This window comes from Mauremys reevesii, unplaced genomic scaffold (genome assembly GCF_016161935.1).
Source record: "Mauremys reevesii isolate NIE-2019 unplaced genomic scaffold, ASM1616193v1 Contig114, whole genome shotgun sequence".
Taxonomy (NCBI): domain Eukaryota; kingdom Metazoa; phylum Chordata; order Testudines; family Geoemydidae; genus Mauremys; species Mauremys reevesii.
The window spans coordinates 151,251-173,664 of NW_024100732.1; the positions used below are offsets into that span (position 1 = coordinate 151,251).

At 47.4% G+C, this 22,414-nt stretch overlaps 1 protein-coding gene across 1 annotated transcript; it reads left to right on the forward strand.

Moving 5' to 3' along the window:
* Positions 1–6,271: 6,271 nt before the first annotated feature.
* Positions 6,272–19,331, forward strand: LOC120392766 (gametocyte-specific factor 1-like). The gene is made up of 7 exons (XM_039517500.1): positions 6,272–6,278; positions 7,100–7,200; positions 8,624–8,750; positions 10,346–10,429; positions 10,885–10,948; positions 16,679–16,773; positions 18,291–19,331. The coding sequence occupies exons 1-7, from the start codon at positions 6,272–6,274 to the stop codon at positions 18,512–18,514; spliced, it is 702 nt and encodes a 233-aa protein (XP_039373434.1). The 3' UTR covers positions 18,515–19,331.
* The last annotated feature ends 3,083 nt before the right edge of the window (positions 19,332–22,414 follow it).

Consider the following 22,414-nt stretch of genomic DNA (forward strand, 5'->3'; position numbering starts at 1 on the left):
TCTTGTGGCTTCTAAGGGCCAGCTCCTTTTGTTAATAATTCACATTGACTAGAGCTGGGTGAAGGCTGATGGGGCATTCACTGAGGGGCTCACCAGTTAAACTCCACAGTTCAGAGAATCCTAGAAATGTAGGGCTGGGAGGGTCCTAGAAATATCATCCCATCCAGCACTATACTTAGACCGTCCCTGACAGCTCTTTGTCCAATGGGTTCTTAAAACCTCCAATCATGGGGATTCCACAACCTCCCTTTGAAGCCTATTCCAGAACTTAACTATCTTTATAGTGAGAAAGTTTTTCCGAATATCTAACTTAAATCTCCCTTGCTGCAGATTGTTGATACCTACTTCTCCTACGTCCAGTGCACATGGAGAACAGTTGAGCGGGGTCCTTTTTATAACAGTCCTTAACATATTTGAACATGGTTTGAACATATTTGAGGGTTGGCTAAGATAAAGAGGCCCCTGGAGGAGAGAAAGCAGGTTACAGGGGTATGTGTGCAGCTTTCTTGGGGTGCCCAGGCTCTGAGTCACTTTGTTACCCATCCGGCGAGAGGAAGATTTTCTCAGGGAGCTGATATCTAGTTGAGCATAACACCACCGGTCTGTTAGCCAGCCTACCAATCTCCACAGGGCTCTGCCAGCCCTTGCTCCGCTTTGCACGGTAACAGTAATGGCACTGCAGCCCCCAAGCCCCTCTGAAAGTGTCCCCCAGTAGCATCAGGTTACTGTCACAGGACACTCACAGAAATTACCGGGGAATAGAATCTAAACAGCTTGATTGGTACAGCTCAGGATCAGATCTTTATAACCTCACAGCACTGAGACATATATATAGTGGAATAATCCTAAATTCGTTACCAAAGATTAAGATTTAAGAGGTAGTGAGTCAAGATCATGGAAACAGAACTGGTTACATATAAAATGAAAATCACAACATGCTTCTTAGAGTCTAAAATCAATTATTACGGCAGTTTTTCACCTAAAGCAATCTCCCAGCAGCATTAACCAACATGCCTGGGATCCAACTTTCCTGAGGAAAGAAAAGGGCTTTTTGCAGGCTGTTCCCAGATGTGCCCGTTACTTTGGGGGTAGGTTCATTTATCAGGGTTATTCTTCTGGGGGAGGGGCTTCTGTAATTCTATTAACGTGCTGTGAAAGTCACTTGTGTGTTCACATGGAGCTCTGCTCCTTCCTTCTGCAAGTCCTCCCAATGGAGCTCTCCTGCAGGACCTCGATTCCCCAGGGCTGGGTTCTTCCAGCCTTAGAACTGGATGAACATGTGCACACACACACTAGCAGAGCAAGTCTGAGAGGACCAGGTCAATCAGCACTCTCCAGCTGATCCCCTCATGTGTTCCTGTACTCAATGGGCTGGGTTAAGCAGCACTTTCAAGCTGGTACCCTTATGTGCTCCTGGTCTCAATAGGCTGGATTGAGCTCCACTTTCAGCTGCTCCCTCCCCACCCATGTTCCCCAAGTTTAACACATCCCTATCACGCATTCACATTACAATTGTACTGGTAGTAACCCACTTGATGAGCAAACCCCACCGTATATTTTGGGGCACTACAGGGATCTTTAGCTTAGGTACAAGAAGCGTCGCTGCAGAGTAAATGGGGGAAGCTAAAATACAAAAGAGTAAAATTCAGAGAGAGAGAGAAAAGCAACCAGCTGAACCATAAAAGTCATTGATTGAATCATAGTGATAACCACACCAGGAGGTTAAACAAACACAACAGTTACATTTTAAAGGTTAATACCTGAGGTAGGAAAGAAAACAGAGAGCGAGATGGATCTCACCCACTCCATGAGGCTTGAACTGGTCGGGGTTCCCAGGTGATGGTGGTAGCTCAGGGTCCTGAGTGCTGGAGACAGGCAGAGCCCCCAGCACGATCAGTCAGTAGATGAAATCCTGGTGGAACTGATGCAGAGTTTGGGTCTATACATCAGAACCCTTACCTGGGCATAGGTAGCGGGTTTTGTAGAGAAAATACAATGGTTCAAGGGAGAACACTAGATTTGTTTATGGGTAAACTGATGGCTCAAGGGTTTTCTTATTTGCCTTTGTTCCTGTCTTTCCTGAACAGCACATACCCTTCAATCCCTGGACTCCAGCCATGCCTATTCCACCAGGTTTCTGTTATCCCTGCAGTGTCTGGTTTCACTTCCTGCAGCAGCAGCTCTAGTTCCTCCATTTTGTTGCCCAGCCTCCTTGCCTTGGTGTACAGGCATCTTAATTGCTGCTGCTTGGCTTCACCTACATTCCTCGCCCAGCTGGGTACAGTCATTCTGCTTCAAGCATCACCTTCCTGAATGGAGGGAGGGGAGAATCCCTCCGCTCCCCAAGCCAGACCTGGGCTCGCTGGTGCCTGTGGCTCTGAGACAACCGGAAACACCCCAGTGGACGGGCAGGCTGGGCTGGGGGAGGGGAGAGCCTGGAGGCTCTCTCCCCGGCCAAGGCTGAGACCCAGAAAGACCCCATCCATGGGGGGCAGGGGGCTGGTGCAACATCCCAGACCAGTTCTCAGCTCCCTGCCCCCTCGGGTAAGACCTCTGCCTGTGTAGCCTCAGACTCTGCTCAGCCCTCTCAGTTGCACCCTCCATGCCCCCCGCGCAGGACCCACCTTGGCACAGGGTCGTGTTCCCATTGGAGGGGACATAGCCGGCCCGGCACTCACACCAGTAGCTCCCATTGGTGTTGATACACATGATCTTGGGGCTGCAGATATCTGGGGTCTTGCGGCACTCGTCAATGTCTGGGAAGGGATAGCGGGGTGGGAGGGGTCACACACAGCAGGGCAGGGGGCTCACTGGGGGCGAATGACCACAGAGACACCCCCAACCCATTGCAGGGGCCGTGGTCTGTCGGTCTGTCTGCTCCATCTAACCCCACCCCCATTCTATTCTCCTTTCTTCCCTGCTATGTGCAGTGCCCCAATCCCTGCAGCAAAACCCCTCCCACCCCATCCCAGACTGGGGACCAAATCTTATCCAGACCAGGACCCTGCGATGTCCCCCCTGCACCAGCCCTGACAGAGCGGGGTTAAGGGGGGGCTGATCAGCCAGTTAAGCTGCAAAGGGGAAGTGACTCAGGCTGCGTGCAGGGCGCTGGCTAGAAGGAAGCTCGCCTGGGAGGGGGCAGGTGGGGCTTCTCTACAGCCCGAGGGCTGGGCCCAGTGGTGGGGGCTTGAGTCGAGGGGGGCTAGGAAGCCCCGAGGGGGGGCTGGGAGCCCCGGAGGAAGGGTTTCGCTATTAGGCATAGGACGGAGGGGTCTGGCTTTGAAAGGCTCCCCCAGAATGGGGATCACAGCGTGACCTGGCTGGACGGCCGAGACACGGGGCAGCCACGACTGCGGGAGCTGCAATGGTGGAAGAGAAGAAAGGGGGCGCTGAACTGGAGCTAGTCGCCAGAAGGGGGCGCCATGCTCAGTGTTACAGACCCCAGCCCCATGGGTCCCCTTCCCATTCGGGATACACCCAGCCCTGCCCCTCCCCTGGAGCACTAGGAGAAGGGTGCAGAGGAGGTGGGCTGTGCCCAGGGAAGTGCAGGGGAATTGGGTGCTGTCCCTTTAATCTAGTTTGTTTGCCCTCTGGTGGCTCTCACGAGGGGTCTGTGGCAGAAGCCCCCAGACCCCCGACTTGCGGCCAGTGCACCCACCTGTACTGACCTGGGCAACGGGAGTCCCAGGACCCAGGTGACTGATGTCCTGAGTATTCAGCAGTCAAAGGCTGGATTCACAGCTACACGGAGACCCTGCCGGGCCACTCTGGCAGCGTAATGGTCTCTGACAATCCCCACATCCTGTGCAGGGGCCTCCCCAGCCAGCCTGGAGCAGGTGTAAGGGCCCTTCATCCACCCTGCCACCAGCCTGTTGTAGGGGGTGGTTCGGGGCATGGCCGTAGTACCCTGTGCTGGGGCTGTTCTCAGCACCCTGGGGCCAATCAGGGCAGATTGGGGGCCTGTCTAGAGCATCAGGCACTGGGGTTATTCTCTGCTCCCCAGAGCCCATGGGGGCAGAGCGCACTGTGCTGTGTCTATGGACCATATATAAGGCTCCTTCCCAGGCTCAGGGGGTCCCTAGCAGCCCGGATGCTGTGTGCTGGGGACAGCGAGGGCCCCACCCATCTCCCTGGTGCTTCTCTGAAAACCTAGGGGTTTATTCCCAATCCAAACACCAAGCCAGGGGAGCTCCTGCCCCCACGCTCTAGGGCAGCAGTTGAGGGTCACGGCTGATCACAGCCCCGGTGAGTGGATCGGGGGCCTTTGCTGCAGCTGGCAGCAGCCTCTGGTGCAGCACCAGGCCTGGAATGAGCCCAGGGGTGTGGGGGACTGAGCAGGGCGTAGTGGCAGCAAGGGGAGAGCTCACCCTGGCAGCTGTTCTCACTCAGGTGTGGGAACTTGGCTTTCCCAGTCCTGGACTCACATCCATCAATGCAGCTGCAGGAGTAATTCCCAGTCACATTGGTGCAGTTGGTGTTGGGTCCGCAGTTTACTCCACTGAGCCCCAGACACTCGTCAATATCTGCTTCCCAGTCTTTATTCAGGTCATGTACATTGGCCAAACTGGACAGTCTCTACGCAAAAGACTAAATGGACACAAATCTGACATCAGGAATTATAAGAGTCAAAAACCAATAGGAGAACACTTCAGTCTCCCTGGTCACTCAATAACAGTCCTAAAAGTGGCAATTCTTCAACCAAAAAACTTCAAAACAGACTCCAACGTGAATCTGCAAAACTAGAATTAATATGCAAACTGACACCATCAAATTAGGCCTGAATAAAGACTGGGAATGGTTGGGTCATTACAAACCCAATTTCCCCCATACTAATTTGCCCCTACTGTTACTCACACCTTCTTGTCAATTGTTTGAAAGGGGCCACTCTCATTACCACTACAAAAGTGATTTTTCCTCCCTTGGTATCCTATTGTTAATTGAATTGACTGGCCTCCCACTTGGTAAGGCAACTCCCAGCTTTTCATATGTTGTGTATTTATACCTGCTACTGTATTTTCCACTCCATGCATTTGGTGAAATGGGTTCTAGCCCACGAAAGCTTATGCCCAAATCAATTTGTTAGTCTCTAAGCTGCCACAAGGACTCCTCATTATTTTTTGCTGATACAGACTAACACGGCTGCCACTCTGAAACCTTTCCGGTTCTGAAGATCCTGGGTTTCCTTTCTGTTGGTAAACCGTATGGTCAACTGCTTGACCACACTTTGGTTCGTTATGCAGTATGCCCAAGAGACCAAATAACCAATATCGGTCTGGTTTATTGCTAATACTCAGTAACAGCATATTAACAAAGGTTCAATACAACTCCAATTTTCAGGAATATCTCCTGCAGCAGTGCTGAATTCACCTTACAAAGAAGGCTTGTGTCCAGAGTCACACCCCTAAAGCTGTCCTTTTTATACCCAACCTGTTTACAAGGAAAGAGGTACTGTATGCAGCCTGTGAGGCTATTCTTAACCAATCATCTTTCTACCTTGTTTTTCCTGGTACCACACGGTACCTCTTAGCTCTTTGTTCTGGACTCAGGAATTCAAGGTACCAAGAGCGTGATGCACCTCCTAGGCTTGTCCCATATATATTGTCCTTATCTTTGGGACATTCCAATGAGAGTAACTCCCTGCCTGTTTCTACAGTAGAACACCCCATATGTGCTGATCCTGAAAATTTTCCTGGCTAATGCAAGGTGTTATGGGATACTTAGCACAGGTGAACAAGATTATAGGAAGATACAGGCTACCATTCCAGGCCATGTAACTGCTAGAGGTGTATATACAAGGGATGTTATATGTGTTGTTAGAGAGCTTATTCCTTCACTCTCCCACTTCCCTGGTCCTTCTCGCATGAACAGAGAGCAACAATACCCGAAGTCCAAAGGTGCAAACAATTCTGTGTTTATTGGGGTGAACTTCCAGCAAGCTTAAATTCAAGTTCATTTTTCCTTATTTTCGAATCCAAACTTAGTTCCTGTTTGCCTTTAATTTATATAGTAATATTCACAGAATCAGAGAGAGACCTTGCAAATAAACATACAAAACAATACAGAAGCGAGGATTTCACAACTACATCTATACAGACATAAGGATTCTCCAGCTGGTCCCTGGTATCAAAAAAAATTGAAAAACACTGATTTATGTAATCAGTCTGGCCAGTCCCCTTACTTCCAGCTCTCTAGAGAACATCCCACAGTCTGTTGTCCCTTGTTCCTTTGTGTGCATGCCCTCTGTACACTGATACAAATGTGGGTAAGTAGCATGGAAGGTGTGAGGGGAGACACGTGTAATGGCAGGAAAGCTGCTGCACGAACACAAACTGAATCCTGAAGAAGAGATCTGTGTATGCTTGAAAGCTTGTGTCTCTCACTATTGGAAATTGGTCCTCACCTACCTTGTCCCTTCTATGTAACTTTTAAGTGATTAAGGTGACTCATGCCTCTCTGAGTCCTAGTGTGGACTAGGAGGAAACATTTTCAAATAGTGCCTGTGACTTAGGCCCTCACTATATTCAGTGGGTGTTGGGCTCTTAAGCACCTGCCAACCTCTGCACTTTATAGGGCCAAGTGCTCTGTAGTGCAAATTGCAGCCTTAACTCCAGCCATGTTTGTTTTAGTTTGATTTGTTTCTTACTCCAGCAGAGATGGCCTTTGAGCATTGAAAGTAAATGCAAAAGGATTTACTTCAGAATGCCATGCTTCTGATGACCCTTAGCATGTCACTGCTATACAGCTAGCTAATTTGGTAGCTTCAAGGGTTTTTATAGTAATGTATTTCCAGCTCACTGTTCTGCATAAGTGTACTCGTGGATATATACTGGCCACTCTGCACTACTGACTACACTTTCCTCATTTTTAATTTAATATTCCACTCACAAAAAGTCCAAAGTGAATTTGGTTGGGTGTACACAATGAGTGCCACTGTAGCAATTTTAAATTTTTGTCTAGGCTATTAAAAATTAATGGCTTAACCCCATTAGAGGAAAGCTCCAGTACCTAGTATGTTTCCACGCTTGTTAATTGTGTTGATGATGTTCTTAGATCTTGTTTGGCAGAATGTTTTCTTGTCTTTTTATTCATTCTCCTCCAGTTGATGCTTTGGATCCAGAGAAGTTAATACAATGTCCATATGATCGCTATCATCAAATCCGAGCCTGTTGGTTTCCCTATCATCTTATAAAGTGCAGGAAGGTAGGACAGGGTGTAAGGTCTCTAATGCACTTGGGAAATCATATTTTTGTAAAGCTAATGCATGGTGAGCTCAGTATGCTTTGTTGCCTTTTGCTAGAAGGATGCATTCACTTGCTATTAGACTGGAAGAAGCCATCTTTATTTCATATTTATATCTGTCATCCATTTACCACTTAGTAAAAGCATCCAGTTCATATTTAGTAATGCACTTCAGATCAGTGCATTTGCCCCAAAGAAAGGTGATATAGGTTCTTCAGAATACCTAGGTTAGTGATGGGATTCTATTCTCTTCCAGCAGTTCACTTGTGGGACCTGGGTATTTGCTTCCCACTTCAGGGCATGGAGCAAATGCAGCCAGTGTTATATGGATGCCTTCTGGTTGGCCAAAGCAAAAATGATCTGATGTTGCAGCTAATTCTTTAGCAGCTGCACTGCTCTGATTGCAAAATAAACCATCTTTTTTTATATTGCTAATAACTCTATTCAATGTACATCGGTCTGAAACTTTTTGTCTCTTCTCAGTCTTCTATTCTGGGCTAGAATGCTATATATTTAACAGGAGAAGCTGCTCCTTTCTTTTGTCCTCTCAGTCAGTAGCTTATTTTAACCTCTCCAGTGCTAGTGTATATTAGTTGTACTGATAGGAGCACACTTATACAGGTATAACTGCATCCACATGTTAAGATGATGTACTGTATAACTGTATTGGTTAGGAATCACACCCCTAGCCAGCATAGCTATAGTAATATAAAAACTGTGCAGAGCAGGCCTGAGCAGTGTGTGTTCTTCCTCTTTGTTGTCTTGCTCTTTTCTAAGGGTAGAGGCTCTTCATTCAGTGGGGGATAGTAGCGCTCTTCTGTGTCCACACTCGTTTACCTCTACTGGCAGAACGCCCCCAATATAGATGTGGCCTCAGCTGGAACATTGAGTAACTTCCCTCCTGTTTCAGGAGAGTTAAATTTACTGCAAAGACTTAAGCTCTAGTGCAGGCAGGAACTTGTTCTCTAGTCTGTTGCTTACTTAATTTAAAAATAAAGTGGCTGAATTTTTTAGGGTTTCAAGGCACTTACTCCCGATGTAGGCTTATTAGGGCAATTTCATCTGTGCATTGAACCATGCCAGTGATGACACTGCAGGGGTTTCATTGTGTTTGATCTGGGGCTGATCTTCAATCAGATAAATTCAGGGTGGTGTTTAAATGTAAAAATGAACAACCATAGCCTGTATCATAAACGATGCATATGCTTCGCTGTTTCTACACTGCATTTGTGCTCAGGACCTGAGCTAAGTTTTGTCTTTCCTTGTTTAAATGTTTTCAACCTATTTCAGGATGCAGATTGCACAAACCCTTCACTAGTGACTAGAAAATACAAGGGCTAGGATGAATACAGTGAGATAGCACGTACTTTTTCTGTTTCTCTAGAACCACCCTGATATTGCACAGCAGCTAGCCACATGCCCCTTTAATGCCAGCCATCAGGTTCCCAGAGCTGAGATCAGACATCATATATCAAGCTGTGATGACAAAAGCTGCATTGAGCAAGACATTGGTGAGAAAAACTCCTTTACAGACAGGGGCGGCTCTAGAAAGTAGGCTGCCCCAAGCAGCGCGGTGCGCTGCGCCGCCCTTCCCCGGTCCCGCGGCGGGTCCCCTCTTCCCGCGGCTCAGGTTGAGCTCCCGCTGGCATGCCTGCGGCAGGTCCACCGGAGCCCGGGACGAGCGGACCCGCCGCAGTCATGCATGACTGCGGCAGGTCCACCGGAGCCAAATGCCGCCCCCCCGGGAAAGGGCCGCCCCACGCGCCTGCTTGGCGCGCTGGGGTCTAGAGCCGCCCCTGTTTACAGAGCCAAAGTCACTTCTGGAACTCTTGGGCTAACAGCGTTGTAACTTAATTTTTGCTGTTAAAGATTGTTACTCTGTTATTCCATAAGCAATCCTTTACCTGTAGTGCTATGTGATACAGAAGCAACAGGAGCCCTGGGAGACTTGAGTTTCATTCATTCTGTGTCCATGCAAATTCTCCTAAGCATCTGAGAGGCAACTGGCTTGCATTACATTATCTGCCAGAGATTTTAGCGTTAAAATGGGAACTGTACATTGTGCCCTAAACTGTGTGTGCTGAAATGAGATCTAGCTGGTAATCTGGACCGCTTAGAGCGGAAAGATAGTGGCCATGAGAGAGGTGGGTCTCTAATGCAGATCTGACCTGATAGTGACCAAAAATCTTCATAGCCTGTCTAGTGGCATATGTGAAATAAATTGGTCTCAGTCCAGTTCTTAATGGACAAGTGTCTAGATCATAACAATCCTCACTTCTGTGACTGGGCCAGGAAGGCTGAGTAACTTTCCCAATTGAAGGTGGGTTCTTCCAGTTCAGAGTGGAGCAAGTTGGGGAGGGGACTATAGGGAAGCTTTCCTACCACTGCCCATGCTGTCGGCTCTGATGAGGAGTTCACTGTCCAGGTCTGTCACCCCAGCACCTAAATCACTTGGTTATGTGGGTTGTGTTCCAATGTCTCCCCCCACTGATGTCTATGTGGTTGTCACTACACTGGAAAACGTACCTGTTCTCTGGCAAAAGTAGAGTTGTACTGAAGCTAGCAATGATGTGCATGTTCATGTAGACAAGGCTTGGAGCATGACAGTAGTGGAAAAAATCCTGAGCAGATTTTTGTGACATGACAATAGAAACACACCTGAACCCTCTCCCAATGCGTATGTTGGAGCAACTGCACCATTGCTGAAAAATGTGTGCAGAATTGTTTAGCTTTAGAAGAGGCTTAAAACAGGGATTGGCAAATGAGGGGCTGCAACCACCCTGCCAGATCATTTGATTTGGCCTGCTAAACATTCTGTGTTGTAGCAAACTCTCAGAGCTGGGCAATGTATAGCCTCTTAAGGTATGGCCCACCAAAGGGGTCTCATGGATTTTGTGTCCCTTTGCTACCTTCAAGGTGCCCATCCCTGGCCTAAAGAGTTTTTTGCTGCTAAGACTAGGGGAGTACTGATCAGCTTCCAGTATGCTGCTCCTCTCCAAAGCGTAGAGCTGTTCTGCAGCTAGGTCAAAAAATGATTAATGTCCCTAAAATAGGATTGTATTTTATCCAAAAAGATTTTCTCACTAAGAATTTTCTTTGCTTTAAGTGAGTCAGTCGAATAACTGCCACAGAGAGATGAACACTGTCAGCATGTGGCAGCCGTCTCCATGTGACGAAGACTGGGATAAAGGTGAGGAGGTTGATGACACAAGGTGGCTGTCAGCCCCTGCTATTCCCTTCTTGCCCCCAAAGAAGTTACATGGACTAAGAGAGAGGTCCCATAGAGCCCTCTGCACAGATCATGTGTTGGGACACCCAGTTATACTGTCCCTGAACAAATTAAGTTCTCCTGCTTCACAGGATCTACGACACGCCTGCTATTCTCTACAAAACATCTGTTGTTTTCCATATAGTCTGTTGCACCATCTGTGCTTTGATGAAAATGGAAATTGATGATGATCTTTACGCTTTATATTTCTCAATTAAATGCCTGCTTTGCTGTCACTTATGCCAAGTCTTAGCTCAAGTCTCATTCCATTTTGTAAACCTAGCAGCGTCTCTGCCATATTTCTCATTTTGTGTTGCTATGACGCTTGCAGAAGTTACTCAGTTCTGAGCCACAATGATGTCTGTTTCCTTTGGCAGAGCTACAGGAGCAATCAGATTCTGTGTCTGTTTGGGGCACGTTCAATAGTGGCATAAACAACAGGTAACAAAAGGTGTATTTCTTGTGACAGTGCTTTTCATAGAAGATGTGCTTTCAAACTACTTGTAACTCATGCTGCTGTGTTGATGGGCAGATGCAATTTACTTTGGGGTGATGGTGGGGGAGTTCCCACTGGATGAATCAACATTCTTATGCCTCTTGGTCAGTGTTTCCTGTCTCCTTTTAGTTGCAGATCCATAGGAGAGTATAAGAACATACTATTGCTACCAGATAATGGTTACTCCTCTAGTTCTACTGTAGTACTATTAGTGCTGATGGTCCTGGATTCAATCCCCACTGGTTATATATTTATTGGGGGGGTTATTAAACATTAAACTGTTATGCTGGGCATGATAGAAATGCAGACTGATGTCAGCTCTTAGGCAATTTAGGCTTAAACTTCTGACACTAATCTAATCTCTCATGACCTGCTACAAATAACTTTTAACAGCCAGGAGATTTTGCAGGCAGTTAGAGCCCTGAGTCAGAAATAATTTTATTTTTGAAGTGTAATCACAATGTAGGTTCGGAAAATAAAGCATAATGTGTCTGGTCATTATCTGTCTCACCCCTGAACAACCAAATCATTGTACTATGCCTTACCTGTCTAATCAAAGGTCATCAACGTACGGCCTCCTACAGCCTGTAACAGTGACACAGAATTGAAGGACTGAAAGGAACCTCGAGAGGTCATCTAGTCCAGGCCCCTGCACCCATGGCAGGACTAAGTATTATCTAGACAAGTGCTTTTCAAACCGTGGGTTGTGGCCCAGAAGTGGGTCATGGAACAGAAGGCACTGGGTTGCAGTGGCTCTGGTCAGCACTGCTGACTGGGCTATTAAAAGTCCTGTCGGTGGTGCTGCCCAGCTAAAGCAGGCTAATCCCTACGTGTTCCGACATTGTGCTGCGCCCTCGAAGCGGCCAGCAGCAGGTCCGTCTCCTAGGTGGCGGGGTGGGGGGGGAGCCACGGGGCTCCATGTGCTGCCCCTGCCCCGAGCACCGGCTCTGCACTGGGAGCTGGTGGGGGGCAGTGCCTGTGGGCGACAGCCACGCGGAGTCACTTGCACGCCTCTGTCTAGGAGCTGGACCTGCTGCTGGCTGCTTCCGGGGCACAGCGTGGTCCGTGGTGCCAGGACAGACAGGAAGCCTTCCTCTTCACCCCTGCTGTGCCACTGACCGCGAGCTGTCCGAGATAAACCCGTGCCCCAGCCTTCAGCCCCCCCAAACCCAGAGCTCCCTCTTGGACCCCAAACCCTGTATCCCTGGCCCCAGCCTTGAGCCTTGACCCCCCCCCTTCTGCACCCCAACCCCTTGCCCCAGCCCAGAGCCCCCGCCCACACCCTGAATCCCTCATTCCTGGCCCCACCCCCCAGCCCCCACCCCCCCACCCCAACTCTCTGCCCCAGCCCAGAGCCCTCCCAGACCCTCATCCCCAGCTCTTTGGATCATCTAGGTCACCAGAAAAAAAGTTTGAAGATCACTGATCCAGACTATCCCTCACAGCTGTCTGTCTAACCTGCTCTTAAAAATCTCCAGTGATGGAGATTCCACAACCTTCCTAGGCAATTTATTCCAGTGCTTAACCACCCTGACAGGAAGTTTTTCCTAATGTCCAACCTAAACCATGCTGAAATTTAAGCCCATTGTTTCTTGTCCTATTCTCAGAGGTTAAAGAGAAGAATTTTTCTCCTTTTTCCTGGTAACAACCTTTTATCTACTTGAAAACTGTTATCACGTCCCTTCTCAGTCTTCTCTTCTCCAGACTAAACAAGGCCATTTTTTTCCAATCTTCCTCATAGGTCATGTTTTCTAGCCCTTGAATCATGTTTGTTGCTCTTCTCTGGACTTTTTCAATTTTTCCACATCTTTCCTGAAATGTGGCCCCAGAATTGGACACAATACCCTGCTCTACTCCATGCTGATTAAATGTCAACTGAAGAATTACTCGGATCTTGCTTACAACACTCCTGCTAATGCATCTCAAAATGATGTTGACTCATATTTAGCTTGTGATCCACTATGACCCCAGATCTTGTTCTTCAGTGCTCCATCCTGGGCAGTCATTTCCCATTTTGTATGTGCAACTGATAGTGGAGTACAGGTCTGTCTCATCTTACGCTGGGGTTACGCCCGCGGTCAGTGCGTAAAGTGAAAACGGCGTATAGTCAAAATTACATTGAGTTGAATGGCAGGCGGAATCGCCCGCACTACAGGAACAGTATTTAAATTATTTTTCTCTTTTTGCCAGCCGCAGAAGCTGAATTCGTGCATGTTAAATGCACGTAAGATGTGACAGACCTGTACTCTGGATTTGTCCTTATTGAATTTCATCCTGTGATTGGTTCCCGGGTGCCACCTGGAACTGGGGTTTCACTGAGCCCTGTGACTCACCAGCCTGGGCTCCTCTTAGCACTGTGCTGCTGTGACAGGCTATAGACTGCTCCCACCAGCATTCACACAGGCAGGACACACCCAGCTGCAGTTGCATGCAGGCTTTGGACAGCCACTGCATGAACCAACAATAGAGAGACTACAGCCAAAATAACCCCGGCCTGGGACCCCAGAGTTGTACCATCCTGCCCTGATCAAAACATCGACCAGTATGAATTTATTACCCAGTTTGCCATTCCTCAATGTGGAGAGGACCATGCATACTTGTGTTAAGCAGGCTGAGATTTTTCCCAAGACACTTTGGTCACAGGCACACGGGTTTAGATAAAATCTATCTTCTGTAGTTAATAAACTTGTTTTTTGCTTTAAGTGATTATAAGTGATAGAACACAGACCAAAGCGGATTACCTAGTAAATAAACAGAACCGCAAACTAAGCCTAAAATTCTAGAAAGATTGGATATGAATTAGCAAATTCTCACCCTGGCTGACAATATAAGCAGGCTTGCAGATCTCATGGACAAGCTGCATTTGTTATGCAGCTTGGGATCTTGTACCTGTTCCAAGACTTTTTCTTTCAGAGCTTCTGTCTGTTGAGTTGTAGGGGAGTGAAGACAACCGATGATGTCACTCTCTGCCTTGTATAGCTTTTTCATATGGCAGGAACTCTGTTTCAAACTTGGTTTCCAGACCAGTTTGTGGAAAAATTCAGGTACCCAAAATGGAGTCCAGAGACATGTGAACTGGTCACATGCCCTTGCAGAGTCGTAGCAGCCATAACTTACAGGCTGGCCTTCCACGAAGGCTAAGCTATTCCACAGCCAATTGTCTTTGTTGATGAGCCAGTAACCTTCTTTGGCTTTTTCATTGTTGTATCTGAAAGGCTGGCTGTGGGTGTTTTCTAGAGTAAGCCCATCTGAAATATAGATACCTAGTCAATATTCATAACTTCAGATACAAAAACGATACATGCCTACAAATAGGATACTTGTATTCAGCAAATCATAATTTTCCCAATGACTCCTTACATGACCCATCTTGTACAAAATGCTTCATAATTATGCCATGATCATATCCTAATAATATTACTATGATGAATATGGAGTGTAGTGTCGCACATCCTATTTACTTCAGACCATTTCTCCAGTTTGTCCAGATAACTTTGAATTTTAATCCTATCCTCCAAGGCGCTTTCAACCCCTTGCAGCTTGTTATCGTCTGCAAACTTTATAAATGTGCTCTATGCCATTGTCTAATCACTGATGAAGATATTGAACAGAACTGGACCCAGAACTGATGCCTGTGGGACCCCACTCAATATGCCCTTCCAGCTTGACTGTGAACCACATACTCTTTGTGCATGGGTGGCAAGTTTGTAAAAATTTTGGTGGGGCCCAGAACCCGCCCCCAACTCCGCCCCCCCCAACTCTGCCCCCACCTGCCTAAGGCTCTGGGAGGGGGCTCGGCGGGGGAGGTCTTGGGTGCAGATCCTGGGCTGGGGATTAGGGTGCAGGAAGGGTGCTGGGTGCAGGCTCTGGTCTGGGGCAGGGGGTGGGTGTGCAGGAGGAGGTGAAGGGTGCAGGCTTTGGGATGGAGTTTGGGGTTGGGATGGGGTGTGTGGGAAGGGGGAGGGAGTTTGGGGATAGGAGGGAGTGCAGGGTGAGGACTGTGGGGCTGAGGATGAGGGGTACATGATGCAGGAGGGGGCTCAGGGCTAGGGAAGAGGGTTGGGCTGTGGGTGAGGGCTGTGGATGAGGGGTTCATGATGTAGGGGCGCTCAGGGCTGGGGCAGAGGATTAGGGGGTGGGGGGATGAGGGCTCTGGCTGGGGCTGAGGAGTAGGTGCAGGGGATGAGGGCTCTGGCTGGGGCTGAGGATTAGGTGCAGGGGATGAGGGGTTCATGATGTGGGGACGCCAGGGCTGGGGCAGAGGATTAGGTGCGGGGAAGGAGGGCTCTGGCTGGGGCTGCGGGTTTGGGGTTGGAGAGGCTCAGGGTAAGGGCAGCCTGCCTTGCCAGTACTGGCGGAGGGCAGGCACTAGGACCCTGCGGCAGCAGACAGCAAATCTGCTGGGAGCCCTCCCGGCAGCAGCGCGCTGCGTTCTGTCAGGCAGGGACACAACACAACGCGGCGGAGGGGGGGGGAACACGCGGAGGGGGGGGTGGCAGGCGGGGGCTGGGACCTGCTCCAGGCAGGGTCGCAGCGGCGGGGGGAGACCTGCGGTGGCTGGGGCCGATCCAGGCAGGACGGGTGGGGGGGGGTGGGAAGAGACCCAGCTCCAACTATTGCTGGAGCAGGGCGCCCAGCCCTGAATATTGGTGGGGCCCGAGCCCCACACAAATATATAACCTGCCGCCCATGTCTCTGTGAACGATTTTCCAACCAGTTATTCACCCACCTTATAGTAGCTCAATCTAGGTTGAATTTCCTTAGTTTGTTTACAAGGAGGTCATGCAAGTCAGAATCAAAAAAAGTCCTATTAAACTTAAGATGCACCACATCTACCACTCCCCTCCCCCATCCACAAGGCTTGTTACCCTGTCAAAGAAAGCTATTAGGTTGGTTTGACACGATTTGTTCATGGCAAATCCATGCTGACTGTTACTTATCGCCTTATTTTCTAGGATTCTGCAATTGGATTGCTTAATTGTTTTCTCCATTATCTTTCCAGGTACTGATGTTAAGCTGACTGGTCTGTAATTCCCAGATTGTCCTTATTCCCTTTTTCTAGATTGGCACTATATTTGCCCCTTTTCCAGTCCTCTGGAATCTCTCCTGTCTTCCATGACTTTTCAAAGATAATCGCTATGGCTCAGATATCTCCTCAGTCAGCACCTTGTGTATTTTAGGATGTATTTCATCAGGCCCTCCCAACTTGAAGACATTCAACTTGTCTAAGTCATTTTTAACTTTTTCTTTCCCTGTTTTAGCCTCTGATCCTACCTCATTTTCACTGGCATTTACTGTTCGACATCTGCATGAAGTCTGCGTATATAGAGACAACTAGGGCATGTGTGCTGAGATGCCATTTACAGTTGAGGGCAGTGCAATATTTATAATCAAGCTTTAACTCTGATTTTTCTTGCTGTCTTTGGCTTATTTATTTCTTGTTTGGTTAACTGATTAATTGGGGATTTTAGTCAAAAAGTAAATGGCATCACCGTATTCTACACTTTTGTCTAGCCTTTAAGTAGAAGTAACTGTTCTGATTGCATGAAGGTTTGTTTAAATTAACATACTCTGTCTTCTTCAATGTTAGAAAAATACTCAAATATTTATAGTAAAAGATACTTGGCTAGAAGAAGTACACGTGTGTAGGATAATTCTTATTTGATCTCTTTCAGCCCTGGGTCCAGCGTAGTGATGGAACTAAAGAATAACCTAATGCCAGGCATGAGAGCACCCAGGTCCTTGCAATATAGCCTATCCTGGAAAAGCAGTAAGTGCAAAGGCAGGTGGTCTCCCCATTCTGTAAGCTGGGGCCTACATGTTAGCTCAAAGTGGAACGTGATAACTTTTCTCTGTATTTGTATTCCGTGTGTCAGCATTCTCCTACATGAACTGAAATGCTTTTATTCCCACCATCAGCAAGTGGAGATGGAGAGCTCTGTAACACAGTTCTCCCTAGAAGCAGGTGCATTTCTGTGGTGGGTGGAGTATCCTCTGTGTCCAGGTTTTATTTTACTGTAGGCGGCATTGTGGCAAAGGTTGTCTGGCTCCATGTATTGCCCCCATTACTATGGCCTCTGACATCTAAATATCAGATTATTATTCACTGCTATTGGTTGAACAAAAGTTGAGGCTTACAAACGGGTCTGAGTTTGGCACAGTGGAGCGCAACACAGTTGTAGTTCTTCAGGTGTAGCTGCTACGGGAGTCAGTGGAAGCTGTACATGTGTGTAGCAGCTGTAGCGTTTGGTTTGGTTTTGCAAAACCTGATTGAAATCTCATAGCTAGGGTGTGTCTATCCAAGGAAACCTTCAAGGGATTACTTCCAAGGGAATGTAACCTAAACTGAAAAGGTCTTTGTTATTTGAAGTAAGTGTTCACATAGGAAGCCACCCACATAGTGGTGTAGTAATGTGTACTCCTGAGGGAATTCTGCACTAAAAATTAAACATTCTGCCCACAATATTTTAAAAATCTGCATATTTTATTTATCAAAACACAATATAATCACACCAGTTTCAGTTATTTTGGTAATTTAATTCAAAATACCTGTCAGCCAGCAAAAAAGATTCCCCCAGAAGTAGAGAGTCAAAGAAACTCCTACAACAGCCCAGTTCCTGTTTCTCTGTTACGCTTTTGTTGGGCACCTGTCTGAGTGTGTCACACGTGTCAGCTGGACACATCTTGTCTGACATCCACACCCCCAGCATCCAGCTGTGGGACACCCCCCAGCCCAGACACCTGCACCCCCTACCACCCAGAGCATAGCTAGGGGGAGAACAGGGGGAGCGGCTGCTCTCCCCCCACAGCACCTTTTCCAAAAGTGGCGCCTTTCCAGACAGCACTGGACTCTGGAGCCAGGTTTTGTGTGCGTCCGCCAGCTGGCTCTCAGCTCTGCACTGCCTTCCCGCATCCCCAGCCCGGCTTGCTCCCAGGCTGCCGGTGACAGCGGCTGGTTGCCTGGCTCCGCGGGGATGAGGAGGAGGAGGCTCCTGCCTGCCCACCCGCAGCTGCCCGGCTCGCTAAGCTGAGCCCCGCTTGGCACATGCCGCCCAGGCAGGGGTGGGCTCTGCCGGGAGGGGAAGGGGCGGCAGCACGGTGGGAGGGGGCTGAGAAGCAGCAGTCCCATTGGCCCCCGGCAGCCCCATGCAGAGCGAGGCGGCCACGCGGTGGGTAAGGTGGCTCTGAAGCCCAGCTGGTGCCGACGGAGGAGGTGAAGAAGGAAAGAAAAAGGCGGGCGGGGGTGTTTCTCGTGGTCTCTCTTCAGTGGCGTCTTTTCTCTGCAAGCAGCGGCAGCCCGGGGAATGACTCTGCTGCAGTTGAGACGCCGCTCTGCTCCGGGGGGTGCGCGGGGACGCCAGCCGCTGATGTCTCTGTGCGCTGAAGTTGGTCCAGTGGAGCAGGGAGGCGAGGATGACGCCGGGCTCTCCCTTGCGGAGGGGGCTGAGGGAGTGGCAGGACCAGGAGGCAAAGGAGAGACTTTGAGTTATTGCCCCCCTTCCCGTGCTTAACCCCCTCCCCTCTTTCTTCTTTCTCTCTCTGTGAATTATCACTAATTCAAAATAGTAGTGTGCAAGTGGACTGGATAATGGTAATAGCGTAATCTCTTGTTGTAACATTCTAAACCCTACTACCTGATTTTTATATTAAACACTTACTATACATCATACAATAAATCCGACAGTAACAAAACCTAGGAAAACTTTATTCTTTCTGTGTCTTATTTAAAGTTTTCCAGTAATCTCCTCTTGCTTCAGAATGCCTCATGCATCACCCATACTGTTTGCAATAGGATTCAGCCTGTGGCTTGGCTGCTGACTCTTCACTGCTTCCTGAAGAGCTGGGAGCTCAATAATAATCTCAGACAGATACTATATCCAGAAGCACAACTCTGTATATGGGGAGAGAGGGGGGAATTATTGACCTTGTGCATATGTAATGGTGTTTGGTGTTTGTAAGACAAGGTATAATAATCACACTTCCGAATTGCAATGAACTGTGGAGAAGTTCCTGTTTGGTGTGAGAGATGTTACCTATACCTAGATGCACTCCCCTTCCCCACCCCCAGCCCTATGCATGCTGGCTTGGGACTATCACTGCTGTAGTGTCAACTTTTAGAGAGCTTCACATGCACCTCTTCTAGTATTACAGTAAGTTAAAACAAGCTACAGTACATTGGGACACTAATACTCTATTACAGTGTTTGCATTAGCATATTAAAAGCAATAACACTTAACAGACCAGTGTATCCAGGACATAACTAGCACACTTCCCCCACTGATACCTAGTAGTTGCACTGTTATCTCCCATAGCTACTTACATTGAAGCTTTTTTTGTTAAAACTAAATTGGGAAGAAAGACGATTGATTCAGAACTTGTTTAATGGTTACTTTATTGCTATAGGCTTGGAGGGAGGAAGGTTTCTATGATGTAGGAAAGATCAGGTGTTTTATCCAAAACCAGAATATGAATGGTGCTGTTCTTGGTGGCTGGCTGACCTTGAATTATTGTCAAAAGTTAGAGGGTGTACGCCTCTCCTTCCTCACATTTTGGTTGAGGATTCCATTGATAAGGGCATTGGCCTCAAATACCTGGTTGTAGGACTCTTCCATGGTATAGTTTTCATCTTGGGTGGTCCCGTCCTAATTATATTGAAGCATGTACTTTAGTCTTTGTAATTCTCTGTTATAACTCGGTAGCTTTTTATGAAGGCAGGAGTAAAATAAAAGTAGCTGCAATAGTTCCACAGTTAACTCAAACTGAATTTACATAATTTAAATCAGACTCCTAATCTTAATTTTTCCTTAATAAATAAATCCATAAGAAAACTCTGTTGGGGAAACTGCTACAGTTTACTTGAGAGTGCACTTCTCCTATATAGGTCATAAGGATCCTATCTGGCTGAATACTGGCTGCTCTTTCTTTTTGATCTGCCGAGTGACTGATGCTTTTCAGATATCAGTTATGGGTACAGGAAGGTTTCATTGCATTTTATCTCTTGGCCCCTGCTACTGTTCTCCCTTCTTGTTGCATTGATAGTGAGTGAATGTGTCTCGCCTTTTTTTTTTTTTTAAATCATATTTGCTAGGGACAGTCATGTCCTCTTCTCTCCTGATGTCATTGTAGATGCAGGCAGTGCAAAATGTACTCAAGTCATATAGTATCTCAAATGCAAAGCTGCATTTCACTGATCTGAGGTTTGAAGAACAATGTGGAACTAGCTATTTTATGGGATGTCTAGATTTCATTTCTGTAATAACAGAACTGGTGATAGGAAAGCAGGAAGGTTTTTTTTTGTTTTGTGTGTGTGTGTACACACAGCTTAAATTGGTTAAAAACCCTAACTTTCAGTACTCAGTGTTTCAAAAATGTTAGACTGCCAACCTGTGTCGTAGAGATGTCTTTTGTTTACCCCCCCCCCCCCCGAATAAAGCTACTTTAGGGGAAATTACTGCTTTGTCCAACCCCGAAGAGCTATGAGATCTTTGCTCACCAATTCTCATTCTTGTATTTGTCATGCCTTTTTGGTGACTTTAGTATTATAATCTATTATAAATAAAGTGCATTTCATTGATTTTTAAAATGAAATTAGTAACTTGAAAAAATATCACAGGTTTAAAAAAAATACCGGCCAATTATAAACTACTGTATTGTCATTTACTTTCTAGAATCTAAAGTATATCTAAGTATAATCTGTGCAAACACTTCTGTTGCCTGGATCATTCTTGTGTTTTTATTTTAAGTACAAAATATGCATACCAAATTTAAAAGTATGTAATTAGTAATTTGATATGTCGGGTGGTGTCTTTTTTTTTTAATGTGTTCGCTCCCCCTGATGATAGAACCTGGCTCTGCCACTGAGAGGGAGAAGCAGCCTGATGCTGGGTCCCAGGCTTGTACAGAGTTTCCTGCATGCCACTTCCTTCCTTCAGGACATGCTGGGAACTGCACCTGCATGGAGCAGTCCAGCGCCCCCTCTCCCTGGCAGTGTCATGTATTTGCAAGTTGGAGAGCCAGGCTCTGGTTGCTCCCGCATCTGCTACTGACAGTGCTGCAGAGCTGCTGGCTAATTCTGCTGGGAGGGGGGGTGTGTGTGAGGGGGAGGAAATAAATTTCTGCATTGTGTTGTGGCTCAAAATTCCTCCTGGAGTAAATGTTGGAAAATTTCCCCTATATACAAGCCTGGGTCTGTGCACAGCAGTGTCTATGGACGAGTCTATTGTCATTGTTGGGGAATGTGGGCTCAAGACTTGGCATTTTTCTCAGTCCTCTGAGTCCATCCCTGATGGACTGAAATGGCTGTTACCCCTCCCAGAGTCTGATCCTGGGCTTCAGCTCCATGCCCTACTGTGAATGCCCCAGCTCAGCCCTTTGCTGCATGGCTGTCCTGCTTTCCTGTCAGCTACACATCATGCCAGTGGAGGGGATGGGGGTCTCTGAAACTGATGTCAGGTTGTGGGAACTGGAAAAGGTTCAGAAAAGAGAAGCAAAAATGATCAAGGGTCTGGAATGGCTTCCATACAAGGAGAGACTAAAAAGATGACTAAGGGGGTTATGATAGAGGCCTATAAAATCATGACTGTTGTAGAAAAAGTGAATAGAGAAGCATTATTTCCCGTTTCACGCAATACAAAAACCAGGGGGTCACCTGATAAAACTAATAGGCAGCAGGTTTCATACAAACAGAAGGAGGTACTTTGTCACACAGTGCACAACTAACCTGTGGATCTCATTGACTTGGGGTGTTGTGGTGACCAAAAGTGTAACTGGGTTTAAGCAAGAATTGGATACGTTCATGGAGGACAGATCCATCAATAGCTATTAGGCAAGATGTTACTCCCTTGCTTTAGGTGACTCTAAACCCGTGACTGCTAGAAGCTGGGCGTGGAAGAGAGGGGTGGATCACTCCATAATTGCTCTGTTCTGTTTATTCCCCTTGAAGGTCTGGTAGGGGCCACCAATGGAGACAGGATACTGGGCGAGATGGAACGTGATCTGACCTAATATGGCAGCTCTTATGTTCTTATGAACTCTGCCACATATGACTCTTCTCAAGGTTTTGTTCTTTTAAAAACTGATTCAGTTGCCCAGTGTCCTAATAGCCCGATCCCCAAAGCATGGAGTTCGGGGTAACTATTATTAAACCGCCTCATTGTATTCCATGATATTTGGATCTTATGGAGGGAGTTTCATGTACTCGCCCTGTACTTACTTGAAAATCTTTTTACCCCTTAGACAGCAGCAAGCACTAACTGGAAGGAAGTGTGACCCACTGAGCATTTGTCTTGGTCCCCTTGTCAAACTGTAGCTGTGACGAGCTGGCCATAAAGCCATCCTGTTCTGGGGATGCCTGAGGCTTCAAAGGAATTCTCTTGCAATATCTTGCTCTCTTTCAAGTGGCCATTAGTTTA